Here is a 21,465-nt window from a genome sequence, read left to right as displayed (position 1 = left end):
AAATCCTTCTGATTTGCTGGTTGATGATTTGCAGCTGTTTTTTGTTCACTCTTCTCTCTATCAGTCAGTGGAGAGAGGTTTATTTTTTTTCGTTCTCATTAATCATTTATCATATGCACTTTGATGAGAAAACCTCTCATATTCTAGATTGGACATAGTCCATAGGAGAAAGTTGGGTACAATGAGATTGGTTAACTGTTGCCTTGCACCTTGTGCAGTCATTTACACTATGCTATTATGCTAATCTGATAGTTTTGCACTTACTTTTCATTGGTGTAAATGTCAATACAATATGCAGGACCAGGGTGAATAAGACTCCATACCTTTGTGTGGTATAAGGTATAGTGAGGATGTAGTTCTGATTTCTTTGTGTTTTATTGTTATAATATTACTTTTCATCAGTACATCTCAAATCACTTTACAAAGGAGGTCCATCTCATTACCCCCATTTTAGAGATATGGAAACTGAGGTCCCGAACAGTGAACTGACTTACCCAAGAACACCGAACAGTCAAGACAGGAATAGATCCCAGGTCTCCTGAGTCCTAGTTTAGTGTTATATCTACTAGTCCATTCTGCTTCTGTATGTCAGAGGCCTCTTCATTAGTTAAGTAGTGGCTTGCATGCTGGAATGTGATGTCATCAGTTGTTTCAAGGAATAATACAGGTATTTTTTTTTTTTTAGGAAGAAAATGCAAAGGATGAGTAATGTATGCAGACTTTCCATTAGACTTTGCTGTCAAATTTAGAGTTGCCCCCTTGTGCTTCTGCAGTACTGCAAAATCAGGAGTGACTTTGTATTGCTCAAAGTCATTATGTTCTGTAAAAGGTGCATCTCCTCTTACTTCATATATCTTACTTTGAAGGTGGTCCACAGGGAGTTTGTTTAGCTTTCGCAACAGGCAAAGATTATTAAAGGGAAAAATACAGAAAACAACCTCTCAGAGCCAAAGGACAAAGAAAGAGATGGGGTAAAAAGAGCCAAGAACAATAGCTTTCCCTCTTTCAGCAGTAACAGAAACACAACCCATTCCCAAAGGAAGGCTGTTACTTCAGCAAATTCCCCCTTACTGTCCCACTATGTCCTAGTTCTAAAATGCAGAGCTAAAATGTATGCCAAAACCTAACCACCAAGAAAAAGGAATGATGCTTCAAGGGGCTGAGTTTTGGAATGGCAAGGGTAGACTTCTCCTCTCCCCCTGGACCTGTCTTAGTTTTGTATTTTAAAAAATATTAGAAATACTTGCCAGAAAAAAATGTCCATATTTGTTTTGCATATTCAGCAACTGTTTCCAGTGTATTAGTACAGCTCCCTTTTCCCCCGAAGACTCAAACTCTGCATGAATAGGTCTTGTGTAATTTATTTCTCTGCCACTTTTCATCTTATACTTAGATTCCATTCTTCTTGGCTGTTTTTTTCATTAATCATTCTACTGGTCTGTGTAGGTGGCTGAACCATGGTAAACAGTGATGCCCTTCACACTTTAATTGCTCCTTCAAACCTCTGTGAACATAGCTGAGATTGCTGCTTCACAGGAATTGTGATTCTTTATAGAGATATCCTTGATGTTTTAAGCAGGCACTTTAAATAGACTCAGCAGCTGTATACGCTGCAAACCGTATGTGGCTTGACTTTATACAGGGCTGGAATTATGTCGCCGTTTGTTGAGATCTGCGTTAAATCGCATTATCTAAACAGGATCAGGTTGGGCCAGTCATTGTGTAAAAACAGCCAGTGGAGTAAGTGGATCCTGACCCCTGCCATGTGATGGAGTTTGTCTTTTGTAACTCTGACCCATGTCATGTGATTAGATCTAGAAAAATAAAGATGATTCGTGTCAGCACTTCTGCGTGTCACATTTTAGGAGCACTTCAGTACTATGAGCCATTCTTTCCTTTCAGTCAATTCTGAACAGATGCCATACTATAATGCTAGGTAGTGTTGTGCTGCTGGAGGGTGCAGTCTTCTGTTCAAGATGTAAGATGGAAGCTCTGACCACATCAAATCGTGAAAGATACCATAGCATTTCTACCAAAAAGTAAAGGTTTTAGTCTCAGTGTCTTGGCTAAATTTTAACTTAGAAGAGCTTATGATGCTCTGGAATAGGCTTCCAAGGGAGGTTGTGGAATCCGCGTCACTGGAGCTTTTTGAGAATAGGTTACACAAACACCTGTCAGGATGGTCTAGGTTTACCTGGCCTGCCTCAGCACAGGGATCTGGGATCTGATGACTTCTTAGGGTTCTCTCCAGCCCTACATTTCTATGATTCTGTACCTACCTATAATAACCTGAAGGACTAGAACCTGGAACTATGAGGGTTCTTGGGTCACCAATGCTTCTGCATCATTATCGGTAGCTCAGGGTGGGTTTCTACTGGAGGACCATGTGAAGCAAGGTATTGCAGGAAGTACAGCCCAGCTTGGCCTGAGTGGCGGCCCCCTACGTCCCACTGGTTGGCTTATTCTGGTATATAAACCAGGAAGCCATCATGGGGAGCTAACTGAGCAATGGCACAGACCGCCTGCTTGCTTCCGCTCCAGGCCTTGCCTTGCTGTGGACCCTAGACTCTGGCTTCTGACCCTGCTTTGTCCCCAGCTCTGCTACGTGGCTGCTGTCTGTTACCTTTTACCTGATCTTGACTTTGTGGTATCCTGATCCAGTTCAACCCTGACTCCACTACTTGACTCCCATCCGCAACTTGGTAACTGACCAGTGCACACAGTCTGCCCATGGCACGGCCCTGACAGTACGTAAATTCACTATGGCTATGGTATTGTTCTTCATTTCTTATCCTAAACTGTTGGATTTATTACTCTTGTATGGTGTCAAGTATCAGGGGATAGCCGTGTTAGTCTGTATCTACAAAAACAACAAGGAGTCTGGTGGCACCTTAAAGACTAACAGATTTATTTGGGCATAAGCTTTCATGGGTAAAAACCTCACTTCTTCGGATGCATAGAGTGAAAGTTACAGATACAGGCATTATATACTGACACATGGAGAGCAGGGAGTTACTTCCCAAGTGGAGAACCAGTGTTGACAGGGCCAATTCAATCAGGGTGGATGTAGTCCACTCCCAACAATAGATGAGGAGGTGTCAATTCCAGGAGAGGAAAAGCTGCTTCTGTAATGAGCCAGCCACTACCAGTCCCTATTCAAGCCCAGATTAATGATGTTAAATTATTGGTTGTACAGAACAAAAACTGAATGTCAGAAATAGCAAAAGGAGCGTACTATTCAGACGTGCAAAACTGGTACAAGACAGGGATAGAGTCTGACTTGTGTATGGAACATAGCCCTGTGATATGTCAAGGGAACATGAAGATTGAATAGTCATGCATCAAAAAGTTAGGAAACACCAAAGCTGGGGTTCATATACAGCACAGTATTGCTTTGCATACCCTGTGCACAGGTGTAAATGACTACACAAGGGGTGATCCATGGGGAATGAGACTGAAGATTTTGATTGATTGGCAGTCACAGAAGAGGTGGGACCACATTTACCCCAAGCAGGTGGAAACACTTCTCACAGCTGCATCTGGAAAATGGAAGGGGTGGAATAAAATCTATATTCTGGTGCCCTTATGATCTTTAATTCACCAAAAATGGTGGTATGCACCTTTTCACTTAAGTGCATAAAAGTGCCCTCTTTATTTTAAGAATTTAATACTTTTTGCTGAACTTTTGAAGACTAAACCATTTTCTTTCCTAAAATTGACAGCTTGCCTCTGGTGTCAGACTTTAACAGTAACACCAAGAAAAAAAACACAACAAAAATGAATTGTTCACATGAAGGGCTTAAGTGTGACATGCTCCTCAAAAGGACGGTTTCGTTTTAGTATGGTGCAGGGCTTGCTGGAATACTGAGCTCTGCACAAAGGGTTATTTTCCCCCAACACAGTCAGATGCAGCTGCCTTGATTAGTTTACTTTCAGTGTACTTCAAGGATCTGTGACTTAACAGGATTCCTGAATGAAAAAATACATTTCCATCCTTCATGGAAATGCCTTGGATGAAATCCTGCTCCCATTTTACTCCATGAGAATTTTACTGTTGACTTCAATGGAGTCAGGATTTCATCCATCATGTGAACTTCAAGGGAAAACAGTGTCCCTCTAATACAGAAATATTATTACAATTTTCATTTACCAGACAGGCAGTGCAGAGCTTTGGTGAATAATTTGTGTATGAATTGTTTGTTGTTAAAATTAAACTTGCTCCTGCCAGCATCAATTTCACTGTCTGTGATGCTAATTATTTTGTGATTATTGAGTGCAACCATGAAGAGAGGGGTTTAATTGGGAAAAAAAATTGTTCCACACACTTCTAGTTTTTCTTAATGCTAAAAAGTGTTTTAATAGTCTGACTATGTTGGTAAAATATTTAAATGTACTTTGGTTCAATCAGATGATCTTTATTATTTTCTAACTTGCTGTTATTGAGAATTAAATGTTTGTGTATGATTTACAGGCTTCTGAATAACAACCAAATCAAGAAGATTTCAAGAAATGCTTTTGAAGGGCTTGAAAATCTGCAATACCTGTAAGTCGCAACAGAAATTAATATTCTCAGTGATAAAGAGTGATTGTTAACCCTCTGTGTTTTTTACTATAAATGGTGTATGCTCTTGTTAGGAAACGTTGGCAGTCCTGGCTACAAAACTAGCTGATGATCTGCAAGCTGTCATACTTTGTGTGTGTGTGTACGTACACACTGAATATTGTACAGCACAACATAGCATACCAGCAATGCTGAATGGTACCATTCTGATTTTGTAGCATTTGCACAGATGCAAATGACTGCACAGGGTGCAAGGATGTATAGGATCAGGCCCTCAGTTCACCAGGGCAGGGTTGTCTTTTTTTTTTTTTTTTTACTGCTGCTTTCATTAGTTTCCATTGAAAGTATAATTTGCACGTGTGACCGCACCTGGTGATTTTGGTTATTTGAAGAATGAGTCTCATTTGTTCTACTTTTTCTATGCATGTCCCATGTGTAAATAAGGTTTGACAAAATTGTGATATTCAATCTTGTTTTTTTGTCTATGAAAACTGTGCCTTCGATTAGATACCTTTTGGATTCACAATAATATGAACTGTTTTCACGATACCTTAAGGTTAAAATTAAACTTGCTCCTGCCAGCATCCATTACACTGTCTGTGATGCTTATTATTTTGTTGTTATTGAGTGCAACCATGAGGTTGCAAATGAGACAAATGAGAACAGCCTTAAGGTATAGTGAAAATAGTTTTCAGACGAAAGTTCCTAAAACTCTCAGTATGATTGTGAATCCAAATAACATAATAAATGTTAAAAGATTCATGTTGCATATACTGTGGCCCTTTCATCAACTCAGTGTAAAGAAAAATAGCCCTTTAACTATTCAAATAAACAGATAAGTAAATGCCACCTTATCTCAAACTTTTCAAATTCTCATTCTAAGTTCATTTTCAGACTTCTGGAAATTCATGTTTCAGTTCAAGGCTTTAGATCCATTTCTCTCATGAGGGTTTTGAGTTTGCACAAGTATCACAACTTATTTTATTCCAAATCCTACAATTTAAAGTAAAGCTTTTGTAATTTCCTTGTAACTCCAACATATAAGTGAATCTTTTGTACATACATTTCATTAATTAATAAATAATTTTTTTTAACCATTTGATAAACACAGGATCTATATATTCTATTATTCTGTGTTTAAAAGAATGTAATTTCTGGAACTTCCTCCATTTTGTAATGGCACCCAGGGGATATTATGGTGTAGGGGATCCTAGGAGCACAGTTACCTGAAATTTCCCATCCAATCTCCAATGCCTGTGCTAGCGGGCAGTGGAGGGAGCTGTCTTAGATTTGCTGTGCCAGTTTTATGCCATCTAAGGATTCCACTACCTCCAGGGAATCTTTAGCTGAAACATCATCCTGGGCTTGCAAATATGTGATTATATGTGGCAGTGGCATAATTAAAGGGAAGTTCTGAGAAACAAAAGGGCAAAGTCAGAACTTAATAGCAGAAATGAGCCACTATCCAATGAATTTCCCAATGATGGACATGGAGGGAGAAGAAAAGCTGGTTTTGAATGAAGTTTAATCATTACGTACTCATTAACCCCTGTACCACCACTGCTGTGGAAAAGTGAAGGACTTGCCAATCCTTCTCTACAAGCGTAAACATACGTTATTCCATCATAGTTTTGCTGTAATTGAATTTAGTATATTTGGTCCATTCTGTTTGTTCTTGATGGTGGCATACACAAGCCTATCTGATTTTTTTTTAATGTAGGTCAAGCCATATCTTTTGTCATAACATAACAAACATGGGGGGACATACATATCTGCTCTTATGCAAATTTCTGAAGATGGACTAACCTAAGTTGAACAAGAATTGAGCATAGAAGCATCTGGTAGTTCCTCTCACTCACGAGTTATTTCAAACTGTGGAGATCTGCAGTACGGCTCAGAAGACAGAATTGAGACCTATATTTCCTCTTCTCTTTTCTTGTCATGGCATCTGGCTAGACAGAAAGGTTATGGCTAATTTGTTGTTTCTTAATCCTCTAAGGGGAAAAAAAAACTTTGTCCACCAAACAATCACAGCGTATAGGATGACAATTCAAAAGGAAATGTTAAGGCTGTCATCTTTTCCCTGCATAATCTTGTTCACCTGACGCACTTGGTCTCCACTGGGAAGGTTGGAAATTGGCTTCATTCATCCAAGTGCTAATCACTGCACTAAGCACATCACTTCACTTTTCAGACTAAGCCATCATATATTAAACTTTGCTTTTTACAATTGTCATTAAACTTTTCACAACCACAGCTATCACTGAAAATGTGCATTATGATTTTAACGTATTTCTCTTCAGTGTAATATGTCCTTTTCCATGGTACATTGTTGTTAATCTAAATAATTACAAAGCACAATATCTATATCAAGATCACGGCCTTCTGCAGAAAAGTTTGGGTGTGTCCCTATTTAATTGATACAGATTTGTCTCCTATAACTTATTCAGTGCTAATTTATTTTATGAAGCTCTTTGGCCCTATTCGCTAAAATTTGTAACTGTTTTCATAAATATGGAGAGCCCCAAAAGCAAATTAAAGCTTTTACAGAATGCCATGTAATAACTCTTAAATTTGTATTGTCAGTGTCCTAAACTGGTTGGTCTGTTGTGTGACTTTCCTAGCTTTAGCTAAACAGTCCTAAACTCATGGCAAATGTATTCCTCAAATAGGGAACAATAAAACTTTTTCTGAGACATGTAACACAGTAGGTTTTCTCTCCCCTCCGCCATTTTTCTTGTGTAAGTAGAAACCTTTAACCATGTTCATGATTAAAATAAAAATAGGAATCCAAGCCCATTCGATATATCCTCTGTCAAAAAAGTATTAAAATTACTAATTGAGGTGATTCCTGAACACACGAGAGCTCCTGAGCATAAGAATCCCATACTTTTTCATTTGCCCCAGCAAATACTTTGGTACTGATTTTTAGACCCACAATCACCCACACACATATTTTCCCACTATTTCTTTATTTGTATTACCCTGTGGATCAAAAGCTTCAATCAGGATCATGCCCTGTTGTGCTAGGTGCTGTACAAACAGATAGGGAAACACAGTGCCTGCTCCTAAGATCTAACAGTCTAATTTGAAGTGAGGTGCAATCTATGAGTATGGCACAAGCTAGGAGAGAAATTGGAATAGGGGTAAGGATAACATAAATAAGATCACATGGTTACCTTGGTTAGCTATTATACAACATGATGATTACAAATCATTTGACTTAGGAAAATTAAATGCATTTTTTAAAAAATACTGTATATAAAACCATATATCCCTAGGTACCCTTCAGTGCAGTAGTCTAATATTTAGCTAATATTTAGTCTAGTCTAATATTTAGTAAGCATCACAGCAGAAGTAGGTCTTGGTACAAAGAAGCTATGCAATTTCCAGATTAGGTCAAAGAAGTAATTCTAAAGATAAAGGGCAGCATGGGAGTGTCTGGAGTGGCTCACAACTGTAAGTGCCTTATTCAGGGCAGACACCCCACACTGCTGGTACATTCTATAATTAGGTTTCACCAAACCAGTAACAAATGTGAACTCCTGGAGTCTTACCATGAAGTCACATACAGTCCCCTTAGAATCTCTAGTCTGTCTCACTCCAGAGACCAGTCACTTACTCCAGATCTACCAAAGACAACACTGGCAGCCAATTCTATAGTAAACTAACTAAAGATGTATTAGCTAAGGAAAGTAAATGAGAGTTATTGAGAGGTTAAAGCAGGTAAAATATATATACAGGTGAGTCGCTTTGTAATTCCAAATGGTGGCAGTGATGAAATAAACTGCCAGTCTCCCAAGGTTTCAAGGTTAGCAGATTATCTCTGGGGACCTCCGCTTTGCATCTGGTGCACTTTCCTGTAAGAGTCCAAACAGTCCAGAGATGGAGGATCTTTCCTGGGATCCCTTCTTTTAGCTCCTTCTCACAGAAAACAAGCTGACAGTGATACTACCCAGGTGGGCTTTTCCTTTGATGAAGATGAGTGAGGGATGCATTTTGAGTGTCTGACCTCTGGTCATCACACACAATGGCCATTTGCTTTGAAATTAGCATTTTTTCCTGTTAAAGTCCTTCATTCACATTGCACAAGACTTCTTTGATGGGTCATTAATTACAGGGGTACACACACACACACACACACACACACACACACACACACACACACAAATGTTTGCTGCTGCATCATAACAGGATACAGATAAGAGAAAACAATGCAAATACTGTCCCATTAGTTTTATGAAGTCTAAACACCAAATATACTTGTCTACTTTCACCAATCACTTTGATCTATACTAATACACAAGTGAATGGCCTGAATGCACTCTGGCATGACCTGGTCTGCTGGCGTCACAGGGAGAAAATATGGAGAAGTTTGTGCGGGCAGCAGAGAAGTGGACATTTCCATTTCACCAATAATAATAGCCTTGAATTACCTGAAAGAGACAAGACCAGATAATGAGGGAGGGGCAAGGTTGTGAAGAGCTTTCAAAGTTAAGGATGGGAAGATAGGATATGCAGAGAAAAACAAGAGACCAGGAGAAGAATTCAAAGATTGTGGGGGGAACATGGTCAAAGAAATGGGTCAGGAAGAGGATCTTACTATGTGTATTTTAAATTCACAATTCATTCATCTACAAATTATGGACTTTTAATGAACAGTCACTGTAATGTGATTTCCTTGTGGGAGGGGGATATTAGTCATTTTCTGTTCTGAGTATAAAGAATGTATTTCATGGATGCCAAATTCGTATAAATAAAAAAGGAAGGAGGGAAACTTGTTAATATTTCACTGTGATGCCTCTCAAAATCCAGGATGAAGCATGTGAAAGCTGGGGATAAACATGGTTGAGCTATGAAACAAATTTCCAGAGGAGATCAGGGAAATGCAGGAAACACTGCACAAAACCTTCCTTTTTGAAAAAGCCTTTCCACCATACGAATGACACAACACTGATAGCCGCTTTCCCCAATAGCCCCTGCCTATGTGTGAACAATGTGAAAGCTCCTATAACTTTTATGAATATTATATATTTGATTGTTACTGCATTTACTGTATGATGACTAACAGTTAATTTAGACATGGGTTAGTTTGCATGTAGACAGGAATGGAGACAAAAACTTATGTTGGCCATCCTGTTGTAGGATGACTGGCCCCATTAAGAGGAAGCAGGCTCCATCTCACCTTGATTCACTAGTTGCCTATCAGTTGGGTCTGAGAGGCACCTGGGCCACATAAAGGATAGCTGCCTGAAAGAGTCAAGAGGGACAGGTGAGAACTGCCTAAAAACAGAGGAGAAAGACCAGATGCACCAGAGAGATCCCTGAGGAAAAGGGTTGAAGGGAACCAGAAGGAGAGGAGTAATTGTGAGTTGCTGGTGATGAGTTCTGGGAAGAACTGTTGAAGGACTGGCTGAAGCTGGGGAATCCTTCAAAGGCTGGTGCATTGGTCCCTAGGAATGAGGGGAAGAACCAGTGTGGACCATGTAATGTGGGCACAGAAGCAAGGGGTTGTCCCTGAAGGAAATTGAAGAGCAGCGGTGGGGGTTACAGCCAAGGAGGCATGGGAATAGAACACTGTAGGGAGCCCTTTGGTGGAAGACCTGAGTGGAGGGCTGCAAGGGGAGCCCAGGAACAAAGGACTGATCATGGAGGGACGTTCCCCTGAGCCGGGGTAGGACTCAGAGGCTAAGAGGCCTGGGGAGAGTGAAACACGGCAGAGAGCTCTCTAATGGGAGAGCTGAATTGGTGCAATGGGAGAAGACTTGTGGGAGGGAAGCGAGTCTTGGAACTCTCAGATAGGATGCCTGGAGAGTTGGGCCCTGGAATAGGAGCTAAAAGAACTGGGACAGAATGGTTAATGACTCTCAAGTGCATAAACTGGGAAGGGTGATCTTTGAATGGGGTTGAAGAGCTGCTGTGTTCTGACCTCGTTTTATTTTGGGTTTTTGAAAGGAACTGTTTTTACAAGAAGGGATCCGCAGGCTTTGGCCCTTTATATGAATAAATGGGTCTGAATTTGCTGCTGTGAGAGAAAATATTCCTTTGGATGGGGCACTGTAAACGGGAAACTGAGGAAGATGTCTGGGAGGGCTCCCTTATGATGCACCCATTTACCGATAATTGAAGGGACAAAGTGGGTGTCATTCTCCTTGCCATTTACTTCTGACCATGGTGAGTTCAACACCCCTGGTTTGGCCCAGGGGGAAACTGAAACAAAGAACTTTGAGTGGATAAAAACCCAGCCCCTGAAACTCAGGAGAAGTGGTGGAAGGGGGGGGGCAGTCTCCCGCAGTGCAGACTGTCCCCTGAGTCCCAGAAGTGGAGTATGTGGGATCAGCTAGGCCTACTTAAACTTTAGGTAAAATAGGTGTAACTTCAAAGGTGCAGCCAACTCCAAACTCTGAGGCCACCACCCAAAACCCTACCCCAAGCAAAGTTTTTACACCTAAAAGCGATAAGCGCCAGAGACTCCAGGAAATCCAGTTAGGACTTTGCTGATGATTTTACGTGGAAGGCACTGAGATAGCACAGTGAGGGGAGGCAGTCTAAATCCCTAAGATAGATAGAGGAGTAGGATTTACTAGCACAGTCACTTATGAATTATTCTGCAAATGAAAAGGAAGATTTTGCTCTTCCAGTTTTGCATCTATGTGATGGGGGGAGCAGGTTATCTGAGCTGCGATCTTTCATATAGATGTGCTAGTGAAATTTTGCCTTAAGACTCTTCATTGTTCTAGACTTAGTGTATGATTTTCAGTGACGGCTTTGAATTGGGATTTTCTTCATGCCAAGTTTAAATTTTATTTGGTGACATTCTGCTGCATTTAACTTGTATAAGTGATCCACGAAGCAGTGGCATTTCCATGGCAAGGAGCAGGACACTTCCATTAAAACTGTAACTGTGGTGCCAAAGCTGGGATAGCTTCTAGCTGTATAATAATATTTTGTCATTTTGTTTTCTATTTCACACTCAGCTTTTAAAAAACAGTGGTATGTTTTAAATTCATGCCACAATTCTCATAGTAATTCAGGCAAGTGAGAAAGGGCCTGGTGTGAAATTTTATTATTGCAGCCATACTTGGCAAAATTCAAGAGAGAGAAATATGTTTTAGAGGGTCGGCTTGTGTAAGCTGCAGATTCCTTTCATTTTCCCTTAAATATTAATTTGTGGGTTTTTTGGCGCTTTTTATTAACACAAAACATTGTCATGTTTGTTTCTGCAGAAAGGACTTTAACAAACATTGCAAAAGTAACTCTCAGTCACGTTCATTTGCAGTTCAGTCAGTTTGCTTTCTCTTCATTCAGCCAATAGTTTGCATGCACTCTTTGGCCTTGTCTACACTACAGTTGCTTTGCTGACATAGCTATAGCAGCAGGTGCAGCATATGCCAACAGGAGGAGTTTTTCTGTCAGCAAAGTAACACCACCTCCCCGAATGACATTATCTCTGCAGACAGAGGCACTCTTCTGTTGACACAGCTGCGTCTACACTGGGGGATTTGCTGGCATAACTCTTTCACTAGGGATGTGTGTGTTTTTTCACACCCCTGACCAACACAGCTCTGCTGACAAAACTTTGTAGTGTAGTTCTGGCCTTTGTTATGAATAATTTTACATGCAACATGCTGTCCTGTAGTCTAGTGTGTTTTCCTTTGGCCAAGAGGTCTTTTAGTACTAGTGACGGCATATCTCCCTGTATAACTTTCACATACTTTTATGTTGTTTATTTTCTGAAATTGTCATCCTTTGTCAGTATTTCTCAGATTGTGAGACTGCCCTCCCTGGGGAGATTGACTTCTTCAGAGCAAGATGAAATACAGTCAAAGGGAAACAAAAGAAGAATATGTTTATTTTGTTTGTTTGTTTCTACTTAAGAAGCAGAAAAAGCAGAAACCCTATTTCCATCATATTAATGACAAGTTCTTCGTCATAGCATTTTCACAAACAGGAAACTTACTAAGAAATAGCAACTATGCCAGTACATGATGCTGAAGGACAAAAATAGGGATAGAAGAGAAGGAACAAAGGGAAAAGAGGCAGTTGGGAAAACGAAAAATGGAAGGCAAGAAAGTTTTAAAAATGATTCTTTAAGACTTACTGGTAGAGGATGGAAAGAAATCAGAGTCCTATAAAGCTTTCAGTATATGAATTTGGCTTTGTGTTTTTGTAAGTTTTGGCTGACACTCACATACTCAGGAAGAGCATGGTATAAATGAATAGACAAGTAAACTAACTCCCGGGAAAGAGGTAGAGGCAGCCTAGGGGAAAGCATATCCCCACAACTGCCTGTTCATAGGTACTAGTGTTGGGAGACTAAGGCCTGGTCTACAACTTGTGTGTTGTGTGTGTGTGTGTGGGGTCGATCTAAGTTACGCAACTTCAGCTATGTGAATAATGTAGCTGAAGTCGACATACTTAGACCTACTCACTGCAGTGGCTTCACTGTGGTGAGTCGACTGCTGCCACTCTCCCGTCGACTCTGCCTGCGCCTCTCGTGGCGGTGGAGTACAGGAGTCAACAGGAGAGCACTCGGGGGTCGATTTATTGCGTCTAGACTAGACGCAATACATCAACCCCCGCTGGATCGATTGCTGCCCATCGATCTGGCGGGGAGTGTAGACATACCCTAAGTCTACCATGCTGGAAGGCATCCAAAGAAATATACAACTTACCATATTAGATCAGACCAGTTATCTCTGTAGCTCATTAGCTTGTATCCTACAGTAGCCAGTACCAGATTCTTCAGAGGAAGGTGCAGGAGACCCTGCAGTAGGGATATCCTGCCCACAGGTAAGATTTCTTCCTGACCCCTATCAGTGGAAGGCTGGCTTATGCCATATAGCATGTGGATTTATCTCTTTCCAGAAGCTTTTTGTTCTTATTGCTCCTTCTGACACCAGTGGCACCGTTTGCCTAGTAGTGATGGATTGATTTACTAGTGAAGGAGAAATCAGTGACATCGAGTCAGGATGCATTTTTAATATAACTTGTTTATTTACACATGTACACCAGTCCTGGAACAGAGGCAGTCACAGACAGCACCCACATGCTTCCCCAAAATGTCAGCCAACATACGGAGACCTGGGTCCCAAGAAGCTACTTTGTCCCAAATATAGAAAATACAGCAAGAAACAAACTCCCTTATCTGCCACAGTTTGTCTCAATGATGTCTGCATAACAAAAAGTAACGTTACACTATTTTTTCAAAGACTAAGAACGTGTTAAGAAAAAAACAACTTGTTAGACCATGTGTAAGAACACCTCATGACTCCTGTCATAACATTATATTATTTTTATGTTTGCTATTGTAACTCTGATGGTCTTGTTGTTCATATAAATGTCTAATCATGTTTTGATTCCTGTTAATCTCTTACCCTTACCCTTGTTTGAGTACCCAAATTTTGTCACTGCAACAGTATTTATATTTAGATAGTTAAGGTTAGAAAAAGGAAATACTAGGATTAGGGAGTGAAATTCTTATCATTCAGCAAATGAATTCATTCTGGCTATGCTCATTCCCCCTTTGTATTTTCACAAAGATTCAAACAATCAACTCTTTGCATGCAAATGTTCGTGTGAATTTGAATTTGAAAGTTAAATTTGAAATTTGCTTGCTCAAGTATTTACAGAAACTTAATTTTATACCAGCAGTGCTCATAAGATCAACCACTCAATGAACAGATACAATACCATATAGCTTATCTGAGCAATCACAAGTAACAACACAACTTGGGAAGATAGTTATGCAGGAATTGCCATTCTAGTTCAAAACATTGATCGATGTTGTCCGGTATCCTGCCTCCAATAGTGGATTTAGAAGATGGCATGAGCACGTGCAATCAACCCAGAAATGTGTTTTTTTTTTTTAAAAACAAAACATGGAAAAAATTTAATAACATACATGTAAGGAAATCATAGTCTTAGAGGCTAAATATGTGAGAGATTGTTGTGCATTGTTTGCTCAGCTCTGCTGACAAGTATCCAGTCTGAACATTCTCTTGTTTTCCTTAAATACATCTGTATATGCTTTATAAGATAGCTTTAGCATTTGGAAAAAAAATTGATATGTTTATCCAACATGTATTTTTTTACCTTGTCACTCAGGAGATGCTGTAATGTCCTTAATACAATTAATGACTTAATTCTAAAAGAGGACAAGTTAATGCGGTGTTCGAGTCTTCTATTTCTCATTGCAATAATTTGTTTTTTGCAGTTACTTGTACAAGAATGAAATCCACACAATAGACCAGCACGCATTTAAAGGACTTGGATCATTGGAACAGCTGTAAGTAACACAATGCAATTGATTGAAATATCTGTGGTATAATTCCCTGATTTTATTTAATAATTAGAGAGAGAAATTGAACTGCAATTCTGTAGCCAGAGTCAGTTAGAGAGTATAATAATATGCAACAATGTATCTTCAACTGTTGCCTCGGAATGGGAGAAGATATACAGCAGGGATAACTTTTACATAGTTCACTGTGATAAAATATTAAAACATTTTCCAAATGTTTATAGTACTTTAGCTGCCTAGCTTACTAAATATGAACATCATCCTACATAGACCCAGCCAGCCAAACATTTTCATAGTCACACAGTGAAATATGAATAATAAAATGTGGGGAAAATAACAAATGAAATGATGATAGGCCTACTGATATATGCTAGTCTCAATTTTCAGTAGTTATCAGTAAATATTTTCCTTGAAAATCACAGTCATTTAAAACATTTTCCAAATTAATTCTGGCTTTAAGATTACTTTTGTTGCAAAATGGAGATTTTGTTTGTGTTAGGCTAGAAGATGCAGAATATTACTTATTTGCTATTGTAAAGACATCTACTATGAGAAATTACTGTAGCTACTGAGAATCATGTTTTTAAAACCTAGTAATTCTCAGGATAACATCTAATTATTGCATGAACGACTCTGCATCGTTACCTCAACAATTCTGCCTAAAAAAGATGTTATAGACTTTAATTATTCCATAGGTTGAAAATGTCATGTTCTGAATTTATTGTCCTTACTTAACATTCATTTCCATATAACACTAAAACAGATATAATACAATTAAGTAACAAAAACGTTGACTACTTTTGCGTGCTTAAATGCTTAGATGTATTGGCGTAGGTGTGCCATATGTTAATTGGAATATCAGGAGAATACAATACAACCTCCAAGCCATATCCTTATCTTGCACTTTTTCCTCAGTAAGATCTCCAATATTCAGCCTTTTCTCTCTGAACACATACTAAGACTCTCATTCAGGCCCTTGTGACCTCCAACGTCAAAGCTTTTCCTGTTACCTAATTCGCCCCTTTCAGATCCATTCAAAATGCTGCTGCTAAGATCATCTTCCTGTCACTGTAGCCATGTTGTCTCCCTTTCAAAGGCCTCTCATCCGGCCCCCTTTACCTCCATATCAAATAGTTACAAGCCTCTTGTTCTTGAGTAAAATTTTCAGAAGTGCCTAAATGAATCGAGCCCCTTCACAATTTAACACCATCATGCGTATCCTTTCTTTTATATTATATTCCCCCTGCACACCACTCTACCATTGGTGCCAACCATTGTTGTTCATTTGTCAGCTTCTCCCATAAATTTCTTCATGCCTTCTTCCATGCCATCACTTATGCATGAAACACCCTCACTGAACTGATCTGTAGAGCAGCAACCATGCCCTCCTTTAAATCCCTTTGAAGGATCTGCTTCTATTGTGATGTCTCCAGTAAACTGCCAGCTGATAATGGCTATTCAGGTGCCCAGTAGACCATTATATTGCTATCTATTATGTATTTATATCTTTTGAAGAGAGGAAAAATCCCCCCCCAGTCCTATAAATGGTGTATATAGTCAAAGTACCTGCATCTTCATGTCACCTTCCTGCCACACCTTCCAGACTAAGTACCCTCCCCTTCCTCCATCCAACCTAGTTTGTTACACTAGCATGTCACATTTTGCCTTAATTCCAATTGTAAACTGTTTTTGGAACAGGGACTGTCTCTCACTGTGTGTTTTGCACCATGCCCAGTGTAATAGTTGAGGCTTCTGGATAGTACCATAATGTACACAATAGCATATTAATACACCGCCCCTCCCGCCACTGCCACCTCACAATTCAGGGCAGCATTTGGCCCTGAGTCTCTTGTCATGACATTCTTTAGAAACAATCAAGTAGCAGGTTGAACTACTGCAGTCAGACTGTTAGGGTACTGTTGTTCATATAAGGTGAGTTACGTCCCATTAACTTTCAAAGGGACTTGTGCTTCCAAAGCCTTTACTAATTTTTGAAAATCTCTCCCTCATGGTATTTTGCAGTTCTCTCCAATGTATCTGGGAAAATTTTACTTCAGGAAAGCTGCCTCCATCGATTTGTTTTTTTTTTATCAACGCCCTTGCAATTTTGTGTCCGGCACAACAAAATCAGATAATTAGATTTGAGTGTTCAGTGGCTCAAAATTTATCTATTTATTTTTAACCTAATCGTAATTTTTCATTAGGACACTGCTGAACTGCCCAGTCATGCCTTTCTATCCCTCCAGATGTCATTGTTACCTCACAAGAGGATGCTACCCCAAACAGTGAAGAAATCTGGCAGATTAAATTGAGTTTCTTCATTTGTCTGTGTGTACATTCTCTTTCATTCAGGAACAATTTAAAAAAATTAAAATCTGTCCAAAATGTTCAAACCTGGGTGCTTAAAATTCAGCTTCCTAAATCCATGTTTAGGCTCCCAAATATAAAATTGGCCTGATTTTCAGAGGGCTGACTGGATTTGGGGGGGAGGGATAGCTCAGTGGTTTGAGCATTGGCCTGCTAAACCCAGGGTTGTGAGTTCAATCCTTGAGGGGGCCATATAGGGATCTGGGCCAAAAAACAGTCTGGGGATTGGTCCTGTTTTGAGCAGGGGGCTGGACTAGATGACCTCCTGAGGTCCCTTCCAACCCTGATATTCTATGATTCTAAGAGCCCAGGTTTGAAAATGTTGGCCTTTTCCTCTATGCGACAGACAGTTCTCTATGTTATAGGGTCTGCTACAGTTATCCTTAGCTTAAAAAAAAAAAAAAGTCAAGAAAATAGGCTAGTTTGGCATTTTGACAGAAGAAATCTCTCCTAAAAAGGAAGTTGAGCTTTTGAGTAAAGGACTGGCAGATGTCCTTCAGCATTCCATTGAGGTTATGATGTCATCAAAACACAGTCAAAACACATTTTTAGTGCTACATTGCTCATTCCGTGCCCCTTCTCACAGCTATCTGAATCCTGCTCAAGTCAGGAATGGTACATGAATTCACTCAGCAGTGTCCAGTTGTCATCACCCAGGGGCATCTGAGATCAGCTCCTGAAAAATGTCCATTGTATTCCCCTATGTCCTTTTTCATAATGGCAGGAGGAGGGATGACCTTTCAAAATGTACACTTAGAAGAAAGTTTAGGGCAGACTGGGAGCTATAAAAACTGGGATGGACCTATCTGTTAATCTTTACAGGAGGGGAAGACACAGACTCCGCTGCCCTTCTCCCAGCTAGGCTGCTGATCTATTCCACATCTCAAGGTAGCTGAGAGAACATTTGTTTACAGGAGCATTTGGCTCAGGATGTGAACTTGGATGACAGAGCCCAAAATAATCATGATCTGATGAAGAGACATTTAAACTACTGCAATGGGGTTGGGTGTCACAAGGAAGCTTGCGCTGCTTTTCCCAGTTTTGTTAGTGGCAGAGAGTGGTACACGAGGGGTTTTGATGATTCAGCATTAATTGGAGGATGAAAAGAAAGGCAAAATGCAAAAGGGAATAAGCTTTGAAATGACAGGTGGGTGGAAGAACATCAGAGTTTTGCAATCCATATTCTCTCTTTCTTATGAGCTATAGTGCAGGCAGGAAGTGGAATCATTAAAACTATAAAAAGTTGTTGTACAAAATATGTTTGGGTTTTGTTTGTTTAGTTTAACTTGGAGAAAAACAAATTAATTACTCTCCAGTAATAGTTTTGCTTTAAAATGCTCTGTTGTCGCCAAAAGCTTGTGCCCATTATGTAGACGTTTACTTTTAATTTTCATCTCTAAGATATTTATTTATCCACATCCAGCTGGCTTGAATAACTGCCATGAACATTTTCCTATATTTGTACAAAACCTGCTTGCCTGCCCTTGATTGGTGACAGTAGAAAAATAAATGATGATATTTTACATGCCTGTCAAAAAAAAAAAAATTACTTGCCCAGAATGAATGGGTGAGTCGAATTTTGCAAAGCTCTCAGACATGTTTTTAGCTTTTGAGAGCTCTTTTTTCCTGCTGCAGATTTCTCTGAAGCCACTGGAAACATTATATATCTAATACCAATCTCCAGTCAAAACACAATTTGTAAATAGAGTTGGAAATAAAGAATGTTAATCAAAACTGAACATGGGTAAGTGAGAATAAGATCCAAACAACATTGGCATAGACCAGTGTGTGAGTAGTTAAATCAAATTGGGAATGGAATGCCTTGGGTTTGATCTTTTTTTAATGGAAAAATATATTGTCCATTTATGAGGTATGTACTGTAGTTGATCTTTAAAAGAGAGCTGCATCTATTTTGCCCAGTCCAGCCATCTGAAAATCCATAATGTAAAAATTCCCCCCATCATGAACGAACTTTGAAATGTATTTAATAATATTTTTAACAAATGCATTTTCCTAAAAAGTGACTTTGTTTGCGATACTAACAGTGCAGAACATTAACACAGCTGACTGTAAATAAGTTTCCATTCTGCTGTAGTAGTAGATTAACAGCTAAAGAAAATTTTAATTATTAAAAGTAAACATTTTTGGACCAAATGGTGCCCTCTTAGGGTCTGACTAGAATACAGTTGGAGGTGTGAGTGCAGCTCATGTAGGCATCTGCGTGCTAGCTTTACTTTAGCTAGCACAACTAAAAATAGTAGTGAAGACACAGTGGTTGTGAGACCCAGGCTAAGTACCACTGCTTCTTCACTGCTATTTTTAGCCACACTAGCTCACTTTCAGCTCATGTAGGCATACCCACCCTAGCTTTAATCACACCTGTGATTGCAGTGTAGCCATTCTTCAGCTGAACTAAGGTTAGCTCTATACTGAAGGGATAATACCTACGTTCTAAGGGACAGCCACCATTCTCCCCACAGCCAAACACCTTGGCAGTAATCTGTGAAGTGAGGAGGAGGTTTTCTTTCCCTTCTCTCCCTCCACCCTTCCTGACTACAGACTTGTATATAGAAAGCTTAGACTGCAACCCAGACTGAAGCCATTTTTTCCTCACTAACCAAGGAAGCCATACATGCACCTTCCCTCACTCTCTAGTCACCTTCTGGACAACCTGGCAGTGGTGTTGATTAACTAAAGAAGGAACGGTTGGCCCCCATAGGATGTTACAGGGAAGAAATGAGGGAAGGATATTAAAGTCTCTAAGAAAGAGTCACAAACCCTTCTGGGTCACAGAAGGTGTGTGTGTGTGTGAGTGGGGGAGTATCATCTGCTATCATTGTAAAACTCAGATACCAGTATTTCAGTGAGCCCTATTGTAACACTGTTAATATCTGAATATAATAAATTACATTATTAGTAGTATTATGCTATGATTAAACTCTAGTAGCACCCATAGGATCGAGGCCCAACTGAGTTAGGCGCTCTAGAAACACCTAAGAAGATACTAATCTTGTGCTGAAGAGTTTGTGGTCTGACCAGTGACATATGAGGGAAGGGAGAGGGATACACTCAAATATATACTTCACACACACACACACACACACACACACACACACACACACACACACACACACACACACACACACACACTTTTTTGAAACATTCACTGCCTTTTATCCAGAGACTTTCTTTCCAGAAACACTAGTTTTTGGTTTTTTGTCCATGTAAACCAGGACAACTGAGTCGGCTCAGTAAAATAAAGGGGGAAAAAACAGCATAGAAACTATAGTTTCTATTGTGGTTAGAGCAGGGGGTTGGGAATCCAGGGCTCCTGATTTGCAGTATTAAAGTAAATCATGTAAATCTCAGATACTCCATTTTCCTATAGGTAAAATCACTATAATAAGACTTAAGCTCTTTCACCTATAAGAGAGGTAACTAATATTTGAGCAGTATGTTGAGATCTTCAGTTGAAAGGTGCTATAGAAGTACCATGTATTCTATTAATTTCTATTGCGATGTACTGTTTCACACTGAAGTGACTCATGCAGATGACATACAAATTAAGCTATGTGCCCTTTATTAGGATAGAATGTACCTGTAGTCATAGAAGAAATGCTTGGGAAAACAATTCAGTAACTTTTAGCAGTTTCTTAATCAAGGAAATGTTTCCCATTATGCAGAGATAAATTAAGAAAGCAACTAGAGTAACCACAAACAATCTGTTACAGTGAACGCTAATCAAAAGCAACATTAGGTTACCTCTGAATTCAGAAAGTGATCAAAAGAAAGGAAAATAACAACCCGGCACACTCTCCCCCCCCCAACCAACTAAACACACAACAAAAATTACTTTCTCTGTTTGCTCTTATATATTCTTGACAACCTACTGAGATCCATAATCTAGCGTTAAGAGCTGTAATTAATTTTACATCTCTCTATGTTGTTAATTTGAAGATGTACAACTTATAGGAAACCATGACTTTAAAAAATAAATATTAATAATTAAAACAAAAATGTAAGTCAAAATGTATGTATGGTGCACAATAACATATGAAACAACATCCTTTTTTAATTAGCAGTATGTTACAGAATAGTAATCCAGCAATGATTTTCATCACTGTTTCAGAAATAACAAGTTTACTATTATTGTGAATAAGTTAGATTTCCCTGTGGCTTAATATTTTGAGAACCTGGACTACATGCTTGCTGTCTTTTAAGTGTTTACAAACGCCTG

At 39.4% G+C, this 21,465-nt stretch overlaps 1 protein-coding gene across 1 annotated transcript in view; it reads left to right on the top strand.

Moving 5' to 3' along the window:
* PXDNL (peroxidasin like) overlaps positions 1 to 21,465 on the top strand; it is a 306,963-nt gene that overhangs the window by 153,658 nt on the left and 131,840 nt on the right. Inside the window, exons 3-4 of the mRNA XM_005279926.4 lie at positions 4,472 to 4,543; positions 14,778 to 14,849. Coding sequence (XP_005279983.2) covers positions 4,472 to 4,543; positions 14,778 to 14,849 — 144 coding nt within the window. The remainder of the gene's footprint in view (positions 1 to 4,471; positions 4,544 to 14,777; positions 14,850 to 21,465) is intronic.

The sequence above is a fragment of the Chrysemys picta genome, chromosome 2, assembly GCF_011386835.1.
Source record: "Chrysemys picta bellii isolate R12L10 chromosome 2, ASM1138683v2, whole genome shotgun sequence".
NCBI lineage: Eukaryota > Metazoa > Chordata > Testudines > Emydidae > Chrysemys > Chrysemys picta.
Note: the sequence above shows the minus strand (reverse complement) of the source record. Positions and strands in the feature narration are given on the sequence as shown.